This window comes from Arachis ipaensis, chromosome B06 (assembly GCF_000816755.2).
Source record: "Arachis ipaensis cultivar K30076 chromosome B06, Araip1.1, whole genome shotgun sequence".
NCBI classification, from domain to species: Eukaryota; Viridiplantae; Streptophyta; class Magnoliopsida; order Fabales; family Fabaceae; genus Arachis; species Arachis ipaensis.
This window is the reverse complement of record NC_029790.2, coordinates 43,514,740-43,526,179: the sequence shown is the minus strand read 5'-3', so window position 1 is coordinate 43,526,179 and position 11,440 is coordinate 43,514,740. Positions and strand designations below refer to the sequence as shown.

The window sequence follows — 11,440 nt, the reverse complement described above, 5'->3', positions numbered from 1 at the left end:
ATTCTCTTGCATATCAACTAATTTCCATTCATTATCCATTTCACAATTACTTGATTCTTGTTTGAATGCTTTCATGCTTCTTTATTACTTGTTTGTTTGTCTTAACCTACAAATTTTCTTTAAGGTATCTCAAGAACACTAGAATGAATGAAGTGCATACTCCTTTTATGTAATTGTGACATAGCTTTCTATGCTAGTGTGTGAGTTCTAAACCGCGCGCAACTTAGAATTCATTCACTATTTTCATTAATGTCACAACCTTATTAACTCACTTCATTTTAGTGATTCTTACATCATTCCAACAATCTATGCTTTCTTGCTTTTGCATTTACTTGTCTTACTATCCTGTTTTCTATCTTTCAGATGAGTCACCATAAGCAAAAAGGAAAGCAGAAAAAGAACATGCAGCAGCCAGATGACCCACCAGCTGAAGGTGGGGTGATGACTACTCCTTCCACTCCGCTTGACTTCATGTGCACCGAGGACCTTGCAAACTTTTAAGTGTGGGGAGGTCGTCTGACCAATCGATCAATCTTGGGTAAAAAAATTCTAATCCCAACACTTTCACATTTCAAATTTTTTGTTATTACCATGTCTTTTAGAATTTTTAGTTGCATTTTTTGAATTTGCATATATATATAACTTAGTCGAAACAATAAAATTTTTCAACGAATTTATCCATAGGGCATCTCAATTGATTTGAGTTAAAATATTTTTCATTAAACTTGCTTGAACTATATTGTGGAACATGGTTTTTGAGCTAAGAACACACAATCATGTGAGTTTTGAGCCGAATTGAGTGGTTACATTCATTCTTGTGTGTATTATTCTCTTTCTATGATTGTAATTTTTGATTTGTTTGATTCTTTATGTCCATTATTTGATGTATATATGAATTTATATGATTGAGGCCTTTATTTCATTTGAGCTTACTTACCCAAAATGGCCTTACCCTTTTATCCACCTTTGTTAACCAATTTTGAGCCTATTTTAATCCCCTTTTGTTATTTATTTTAGCACATCACTATCCCCGAGTGAAAAATAATAAATGTCCTTCATTTGGATCTTTGATTTGCTTAACCTAGTGAGGGTGTGTATCATTTAAGTGTGGGGAAGTTTCGGAACATTCACTACAAGAAACACCTTTAAAATCAACGGCCAAATTGACGGCTAGGCCGTCGATAATATTAAAAATCGATGGCAAAATCAACGGTGGATGAGGTCGCTATTAAACTTGTCAATTTTTCAAAATTCTAATAAAATCGATGGCTTACCAGGCTGTTGATAATAATTCATTAAAATCAACAATATTCCCCTCTATAATATAAGTGTGAGAATTTACCTTCTTAATAAAATCGACAGTTTTACCGTCGATATTATTATATAAAATTGACACTATTTCCATCGATATTTGATTCAATAAAATCGACAAAAGAGCCGTCGATTTAATTATTAAAATACCAATAAGTTTGTTGTCTATATGTTGTTTTCTTTTGTCTATTTTAAATTAAAAAGCGACAACTTTACCGTCAATTTTAATAGCCACACTTTTTTAATTATTTTTTTCTATTTGAAAAATGGTATACAATTAATGCAAATAAAAGTTATACAAAATATTAGATAACAAGACAAATAAACTTTTAAATATAATTTATATTAAATATTAGATAATGAATTTACACATAAATGGATTGATGGGCTACTAATATAAGTTTATTACCCTTCAATATTCTGTTCCTCACAGTAGCTTTCAAAGAAGATACAGACTCTTAATCAAAATAGCTTACTGAAGGTGCCTTGTTAACACTGCTTCCGTGTATCCAGTCACTTGAGCTGTGCAAAAAATGATCAACAAACTTTGTAAAAGACAAACAGAAAGAAATGATCAGTAAACTTTTCATTACAAAATAGTAATGAACAAATTCCGTCTAAAATATAACTATTTAAATCTCAATGGCCAACTAAGCGATCATGGACAAAATTAAGTAGATACAAAATTCTTACAAGAATCCAAAAATGCAAAATGTAGAGGTCGAATAGCTAACTGGAACACAAGAATTAACATGGAAGCAGAATATAATGCAAACAAATTTTAGTAAAATTTAAGTAGTATATATGGCTGACAAGAAATTTTTAAGTGCTCAGATAAGACCACCAAAGAAAAGAAGACTACAAAAAGATCGTTACTCCCCCAAGAAGGTCATCAGCAAGAAATGAAAATCCAACTAAACTCTTACTCAATGAATTTCTGTATATCTGAAAAATGGTTTACAAACCTTAACCGGCAATTTTGGGGGATTATTTAGCACCATGGTAGCCGAGTCCTTCGAATAATACATTGAACATAACATGCAATCAATAAAATATATTGCCATGCATTTGAAGAATGAGAATAGTAACAAAAAGTTGTAAAATAAAATAATTTTGACATTGGATGCAAGACACGCCTTATGAATGACAAGCCTTTGCAGATACTTAATTTCATCAGCATTGGGATATAGTGTTCCACTTGGTATAGCATCATATCTTTTGAAAATTCTAGCCTGGCAATTGGCACAGGGATATGAATTCTTTCCCCTTGCTTCATTACTTCATTAGGTCTAATCTATAGTGAAGCTGTATTGTTGTAGTATTATTAAACCCAAAAGCAAATCATATTATCATAAGCAATTGACTGAGAGAAAAAAAACATACAGATATGAAACTATCAAAAGCAAAGTTTTTCATACAAAAAAGTACAGAGTAAAATTAATACCTTCCGCAAGGGTCTCCTTGGCTCTTCATTCTGAGATAAATTATTGTTAGAAATTGGGTCCTCCATTTAGACCTAGTATAGGAGAAGTACAAATAAAGCCTGTAAGCACACCTTTCAATTTTCATATCTATTTTTGACCATTAAAAGAATTTAGAACAAAAACAAAGTGGAGTTAACTATTTAGATTAAACAACACTATTATGCTTTACCATAAAACATATCAAGAGATAAGTCACTTCAAATTAAATCTAAGCTTTCCTAAAAGTTTCTTCCACAGTTTTTATTAAAGATTATATAAATGTTAATTATCACAGAAAGCATAGATCCAAACTCATTTTATAACAAATACAAGGGTTAGTAGCATCACTACTACAGATGAACAAATTGAGAAAACAAAATGTACATACAAGCAATAGCCAATACCAGTGGATTGAAATGTTGCAAACTAATATCCACAAGTGCCTTCTTCCTCAAGACTCACATTCTTTAAACTGAAGCTCGAAATTAACAAAAAGCCAGCGATGACAGTGAATGGGTGAGTCACTGACACAAAATTATGGCACATCCCTTTGCAGGAAGCATCTAAGCAACATGGCTTCAAATTTTCTCTTATCTTCCAAGTATATTATAGGCACGGTATTGATTAGATCAGGTGTATAACCATGTCCTCATGCACTACAATTAATATACTATTCTATACCTTCAGCAATTAGAGAAAGTAGACACTGCTTTGGAATAAAATATCTCTCAGTATCTAAAGGATAAGCTCCAAGCCATTGTATCTCCAGGACACGAAGATGTTTTGTGTCATAAGCCATTTGCTAACAAAACATCAGGAAGTAGATTAGTCTACCAGTATTAGAAATGTAACTTGGTCATGAGGCAAAGATTCAATCCAATCAATAATCGTGTAATTTCATATTCAGAACCATATCACGATATGCATGTTTAAATAGTTACAAAATAATGAGGTTTAAAATGCTAACCATGGAACCGAATCTGAAGTGGTTAAGATGTCAAAGCCATAAGGGATCACAAGTATTATCAATGACTACAAGAACCTCCACTAGCATGTTAAAATGTAATCAAGTGAGAATACTATGTCATACCTCTTTAATAGTTGCTGTGGAACTTTCTATGAGTAAGAAAATAGGAAAATTGTAGTACTTCCACATAATACCAGAGTCCTGCTGATGAAGAACAAAACGAGCAAATAAAAATAAATTTATCATCCTTGATAATAGATTGTGTTTTCTGAAGATTAAATTAGCTATAGCAAAATTTGAACATTGAATTTTCTACACATCATATCATTACAAGCTTCATATTTTAAGACTTAATCATAGGGTCATCATTCATGTCACCAAATTTCAATAATGAGCATCAACCAAAATTAAGTAATTTTTTATAAACCAGAGCATCTCCATAATGCATAAATCATAATTTCAATTCTATAAATAGTAATAAAATTACAGTTGGAAAAAAAATATTAGCAGTAACAACAAGAGAAAAAGCAAAAGAACAAGTAATTGAAGATACAGAACTTCATCAAGGCTGATTTCACTGAGAACTTTCTCTTCATTGATATGCTTTGGCAATGGAAGATAAACCAATATACCTGATTGCATACATTTTTTGCCTCAAACATGAGCTAAAAATAAAAGCTTGGAATGGTAACAAGTAACATAAATCTAATACCATGAACATCAGGGTTAACATTGAGCTGGTGAACTTGCTTAATCAAATTGGATTTGGAAACCTGTTCGGGAAGGTCAATGTCAAAGGACTTAATCCCTAGTTCAGCACATGTCTTTCTCTTCATTCCCACATAACTCTGTGAGTCCTTCCTGTTCCCTACTATCACCACCGTGATGTAAGATTTTTGTCGGTAAAGAATTTCACAATAAAATCTCGTTGCAAGTATAATTCTAAACCAACAACAATCCTCAATCAGAATTTAATTTGTTTGTCATAAGAACAAACCCCAATAAAAATAACCGAAGTATTTAAACATCGGATCATCTCTCAAGGAATTGCAGGGAAGTGTTCTTGTTATTGGTTATGGGATAAGTATTTTTGGGGTTTTGAATAAGGGACATGAAAAATAAATGGCAAGGAAGTAACTAAAACTCAAATGGTAAAAAGGTCTTGACAAGGGTTGATGGTTAAGGATCTTTATCCTCTTTACTAACCACAACATGATAATTCCAAAGATCAATCCCATTAAGTCATCCTCTAACAAGTAAAAGAAAGTCAAATGAGCTATATCAATCCTAATCTATAAGTCCTAGCTACCTCACTAATTAATTTAGTGGAAGCTAGAGTCAATAGACACCAATCATCAATCATTTGGACATTAGTAACTCAAGTTCACTTAAGTTACCATCCCAAGCCAAGAACACAAAAATCTACTCTAACATCTTTCCTAGCATTTTGTAAAATACTTGGAAGGCATAAAAGAAAAGCAAGATAAAATTGCAAGAAATGTAAATCTACAACTATCAATTGCAAGAAAATTAACAACAACAACTCAAATCAACAACAAAAGAACATAAAACATAAATTGCATTAAAGGAAAATAAAAGGAACAAGAGTGCATTAACAACAAGGTAAACAAATACAAGGAGTAAAATACTAAACTATAAAAGTAAAGATAAAGGAACAAGAAATGTAAAAGGAAAAGTAAATCAAAGCATGAATTAAACCTAGATCTAAAGAAATTCTAATCTATATCTAACTTAATTCTAGAGAGAAGAGAGAGCTTCTCTCTCTAGAAACTAACTAAAGCATGGTGAAAAACTCAACTAATTGCCCTCCCTTTGACCCCTCTTAGATTCTGCATGAAATAGCCTCAAAAAATGAGTTGGATTTGGGCCTAGGAAGCTCAGAAATCACCCCCAGCGTTTTTACTTTAATGAGGTCACGTGTGAGCTGTGACGCGTACGCATGGGCCACGCATACGTGTCGTCTGGCGTTTTGCTTCTCACACGTACACGTCGTGTCACGCGTACACGTCGCTTGGACAACCTCATTTTCACCCGTGTGCGTCTGTCACGCATGCGTGTCGATGTATGCACTCCAAATCCTTGATTTTCCATGAATTCTCCACTTTGCATGCTTTTCTCTTCACTCCTTTGATCGATTCCTAGCCTTTTAATCCTGAATTCACTAACAAATACATCAAGGCATCTAGTGGAATCAAAGGTGAATTAAAGTTAGCAAATTAAAGGCCTAAAAAGTATGTTTTTAACCATTAAGCACAATTAGGAGAAAGTCATGAAACCATGCCATTTCATTGAATAAATGTGAGAAAAGTTGATAAAATCTCCTAAATTAAGCACAAGATAAATTCTAAAAATGGAGTTTATCAACCTCCCCACTCTTAAACCAAGCATGTCCTCATGCTAAACTCAAGAAAGAAACAAAGGGTATCAACATTTATTCAATGCAAACTACCTAAATGCAACCTATCTAAATGCAATCTATCTAAATGAATGCAACTACTTGGTCAAAACAACTCAACTTCCAAGAAAGCATATATGCATATGAGGGCTAAAGGTATTAACAACCAAGACAAACCCACAATTGAATTGAGTTATTAAAAAGAATGTACAAACTTGCAAGAAAAGAGATGATCACGGGTGAAAAACATGTAATTGAGCAATCGAACCCTCACCGGATGTGTATCTGCTCTAGTCACTCAAGTGTTTAGGGTTGATTCACTCAATTCTCCCCTAATCATGCTTTCCAAGATTTATTTTTCAACTAACAATCAACAATTATTTCATGCATGCATACAAATATCATGAGGACTTATCCATAGGTTGTAATGGGGCTAGGGTCAAGGTAGGATTGTATATGGTTAAGTGAGCTTGAAATTTGAATCTTTGATTAACCTAAGCTTCCTACCTAACCTATATAACAACCTATACAATTCTAAACAAACCTAACTATTCATTCTTCACTTATTCACATACTCATGCATTCTTTTCTTGATCACAACTCATATGCATTGATTATTATTGGATTTTACTTTGAGGGCATTTTGTCCCCTTTTTATTGATTTTCTTTTTCTTTCTTTTTCTATTTTTTTTGTTTATTTTGTATATATATATATTTTTTTTCTTTTCGCAATGAGGTATATACAAAAGTATCAATGCATATGGTTTAAATATAATTAATACATGAGTATGTACCCAATTCCCAATGTTTTCAAGAAAAAACTCAAATTACACTTTTACCTAAACCAATGTCCCTCCAAGTTTTCCCACACTTGAATGATACATATATTTGCTAGCCTAAGCTAATCAAAGATCCAAATTAAAGACATTTATTGTTTTTCACTTTAAGGCTTGTAATGTGCTAAAATTAAGAACAAGTGGGTTTAGCATAGGCTCAAAGTCGGCTAACAATGGAAGATAAAAGGTAAGGCTATTTGGGTAAGTGAGCTAATTGAAACAATGACCTCAATCATATAAAAGAATTCATACACAAAATAATGGACATAAAGAATCAAACAAATCAAAGATTACAATCATAGAAAGAGAATAACACACACAAGAATGAAAATAAGTGGTTATATGATGTAACCACACAATTAGGATCAAAACTCACAAAGTTGTGTGTTCTTAGCTCAAAAACATGATCCACAATGTATAATTCAAGCAAGTTCAATGAAAATTTTTTTACTCAAATCAATTGGGGTGCCCTATAGATAAATTTCTTAAAAAATTTTATTATTTTGACTAAGCTTATTATATATATGCAAAATAAGAAAATACAACTAAAATCCTAAAAGACCTAAGAATGAGATGCAAAAGTGTTGGGATTAGAAATTTGTCACCCAAAAGCGCCGATTCGGTCGGACGACCTCCCCACACTTAAAAGTTTGCACCGTCCTCGGTGCATTCAAAGATGAGCAAGGGGGTGCGGCGACTTTCCGGATTGCCACCTTCAGCTAGTGATGGATCAACCGGCTGCTGCATGTTCTTTCTCCCACTTCCATTTTTTTGCTTATAATGACTCATCCTGAAAATAGAAAACAGGATAGTAAGAAAAGTGAATTCAAAAGCAAGGAAGCATACATTGTTGGAATGAGGTAAATCACTAGAATGAAATGAGTGAATTAGTGTGACATTAATGAAACAAGTGTGTGAATTCTAAACTGGGCGCCGTTTAGAACACACACATTAGCATAGAGAGCTATGTCACAATTACACAAAAAAAAGCGTACACTTTACTCATTCTAGTGTGCTTGAAATACTCTAAAGAGAACTTATAGGTTAAGACAACCAAACAAGCAATAAGAAGCATAAAAGCATTCAAGCAATTAATCAAGCAATTGTGAAATGGATAATGAATGGACATTGATTGATGTGCAAGTAAACTTAGTGAACCGATTGAAATATAAAGCATCACACATCAAACAATGACACATATTGAAGTTGTTGCAATACCTAAGTGACATAGAAGTGGAACACATGAGTGCTATGGAACTTAGGAAAAGAGATTTAAGAGTTAAAATCAATCACATAGCGCACTTTACATTATTCTAATTCCCAATGTTGAGTAGGTTAGATTGGGATTGGGATCGGGATTGAGTACCTTGCCGTACTTTTAAGAGAGGGAGCACACTTCCTCCGCGATCTCAGATCTGATAGTTTGTAGTATCGCCTTCCATCAATTATGGAGCGACAGCGGTGCGAGTGTGACGGAGCGACGACCGGTGCTGCGGTAATGGAGTGACGACGGCTCGAAAGTAGTGAAGCCACGACGGCGCAGTGGCAGCAGAGAGGGAAGGTTGGTGAAATGGAGAGGGCCCAAATTGGGGTTTGTTAATTTTTTCAGGTAAAATGTAAGCGGGGAATTGAGTGAAACGAGAGACGTGGGAAGTAAAGGCGGTGTAATTTTTTGTTTATAAAAATCGACGATAACTTCGTCGATTTTAATTAAAATAAAAATCAACAACGTAACCATCTATTTTATTTAATAAATATATATCTTTCATTTAATTTCGAAAGGAAATCTCGATCGTTTAAAATTATTGACGACAAAAGCCGTCTATATTATATTTATTAAAATAGACGACCTGTGTGTCGATTTTAAAGAAAAAAAGTGAAACGAGTGACGCGGGAAGTAAAGACGGGATAATTTTTTGTTGATAAAACACAATGGCAACTTCGTTGATTTTAATTAAAAAATAAACAACGTAGTCGTCTATTTTATTTAATAAATCTATACCCTTCATTTAATTTCGAAAAGAGATCTCGATTGTTTAAAATAAAAGTTGTCTATATTATAATTATTAAAATAGTCGACCTGTGTGTCGATTTTAAAGAAAAAAAGTGAAACGAAAAATGCGGAAAGTAAAGGGTGTGTAATTTTTTGTTGATAAAAATCGTCGGTAACCTCGTCGATTTTAATTAAAATAAAAATCAACAACTTAGCCATCTATATTATAATTATTAAAATAGTCGACCTGTGTGTCGATTTTAAAGAAAAAAAAGTGAAACGAGAAACGCGGGAAGTAAAGGTTGTGTAATTTTTGTTGATAAAAATTGACGCTAACTTCGTTGATTTTAATTAAAATAAAAATCAACAACGTAGCCGTCTATTTTATCTAATAAATCTATACCCTCCATTTAATTTCGAAAAGATATCTCGATCGTTTAAAATTATCGACGACAAAAGCTGTCTATATTATAATTATTAAAATAGACGACTTGTGTGTCGATTTTAAAGAAAAAAAATTTTCAGCATATCCCTCCATCTACAATGTGACGATAAGAGGAAGAGCCTTAAAAAGTTATCAAAATAATAGACGACATAGTCGTCGATTTTAATATTTTATTTCTAATTATTTCTTTTTCATTTTATCGACGACAAGCCGTCGAAAAAAATTGACGAAATTCTGTCCGTCGATTTTTTGCGTCAATAATTACACTGTTTCTTGTAGTGATTGGTTGTGGTAAAAATATATTTTTGTATTTTTATTGAAGATCTTGAGAATTGGGTATATACTCATGCATTAAATGTTTAAACCATATACATTGATGCTCTTGTATATATTTATTTTTTAAAAAAAAGAAGAAAAATAAAAATAAAAAGAAGATAAAGAAAAAGAAAAAAAAGAGAAAAAAATAAAAAGGGGATAAAATGGCCCAAAAAAAGTAATAAGAATAATGCATATGGGATATGAATTAAAAAGAATGCATGAGTGTGTGAAAAAGTGAATAATGGGTAGCTAGTTTTGCATTAGAGTAAATAGGTTGTCATAGGTTAGGTGAAAATAATCAAAGATTTAAATTCTAGTCCACTTGACCAAATACAATCTTACGTTGACCCTAGCCACATTACAACTTATGGAAAAGCCTTCATGATAATTGTATGCATGCATTGAATAATTGTTGATTGTTAGAAGAAAAACAAATCTTAGAAAGCATGATTAGAGGAGAATTGAGTGAATCAACCCTAAACACCTTAGCGACTGGAGCGTAACACATCCAGTGAGGGGTTCGATTGCTCAATTCTATATTTTCACCTATGATCACTTCTTACCTTGTAAGTTTACAAATTCTTTTATAGGACTCAAATCAATTGTGGATTTGATTTGATTGTGATTGCTTTACCCCTTATATATGTTCATATATGTATTCTTAGAAATTAATTTATTTTGATCAAGTAGTTGCATGCACTGCATATAGGTAGTTTACTTTGAATAAAGGTTAATACCCCTTTCTTGTATCTTTCTTGAGTTTAGCATGAGGGCATGCTATTGTTTAAGTGTGGGAAGATTGATAAACCACAATTTTATGGTTTATCTTGTATCGAATTTGGTGAATTTTATCAATTTTTCCTACATTTATACACTAAAATAGCATGGTTTTGTAAATTCTCTCTAAATTGTGCTTAAGAGTAAAAACATGCCTTTTAGACTCTTAATTTTTCAAATTTAATTCACTTTAATTCCATTTGGTATCTTGATGTGTTTGTTAAGTGATTTCAACCTTAGAAGGCAAAGATTGGATTGGAGAAATAAAGAAAAAGTATGTAAAAATGAAGAATTCATGAAAAAATGAAGTTTTGGAAATCTACCATTCGAGGCGTACATGTCACTCATGCGTACGCGTGACCTAGAAATCGTAAATTCTGCCCAGTTGCGCGTACGCATGCCTTGCGCATATGTGTGACCTGAGATTTCGCCATGTCGCGCGTACGTGCGACCTTGCATGTACGCATAACACGAAGCACGTGACTCACTTAAAGAAAATGTGGCTGGCGATTTCTGGACCATCTCAAGCCCAATCAAACTCATTTTGAAGTATTTGAGGCCAAATTTGTAAGACCCTAAATTTTTTAAAATTAAATAATAAATTATTTATGATTTATTATATTTAATTAAGATTATATTTAACAAATTATGGTATCAGATCTGTCTTTCCTATAGAGCCTGAGGGTTCCAGAAGTCCAAATGAAGTGCTCGTAATGGCTATAGAAAGCTGACTTCTAGAGCTTTCCAGAAATATATAATAGTTTATACTTTGCTTCGGATTAGAAGGCCCAAAACTGGCATCCGATGCCAGCTACCTGCATTCTTCCAAACTTCCAGCGCCCAAAGAGTAGAGCCCAACGTCCAAAAGGCCCAGAGAGTCCCCCAGCTAGCATTCCACATCCCAGAGACCTCAT

At 33.0% G+C, this 11,440-nt stretch overlaps 1 protein-coding gene across 1 annotated transcript; it reads right to left on the bottom strand.

Annotated features, from left to right (window-relative positions):
- Nucleotides 1,784–4,577, bottom strand: LOC107646747 (bifunctional protein FolD-like). The gene is made up of 5 exons (XM_016350910.1): nt 4,454–4,577; nt 4,300–4,373; nt 3,865–3,942; nt 3,456–3,576; nt 1,784–1,833 (listed from the first exon to the last, which is right to left on the bottom strand). The coding sequence occupies exons 1-5, from the start codon at nt 4,575–4,577 to the stop codon at nt 1,784–1,786; spliced, it is 447 nt and encodes a 148-aa protein (XP_016206396.1).

Coding starts and splice junctions, on each gene's coding strand:
- LOC107646747 (XM_016350910.1), bottom strand. CDS start 4,577: ATGAAGAGAAAGACATGTGCTGAACTAGGGATTAAGTCCTTTGACATT. Junction 3,943..4,299: donor GTGAAATCAGCCTTGATGAA/GTTCTGTATCTT, acceptor CTTCATCAGCAG/GACTCTGGTATTATGTGGAA. Junction 3,577..3,864: donor CCACAGCAACTATTAAAGAG/GTATGACATAGT, acceptor ATGTTTTGTTAG/CAAATGGCTTATGACACAAA.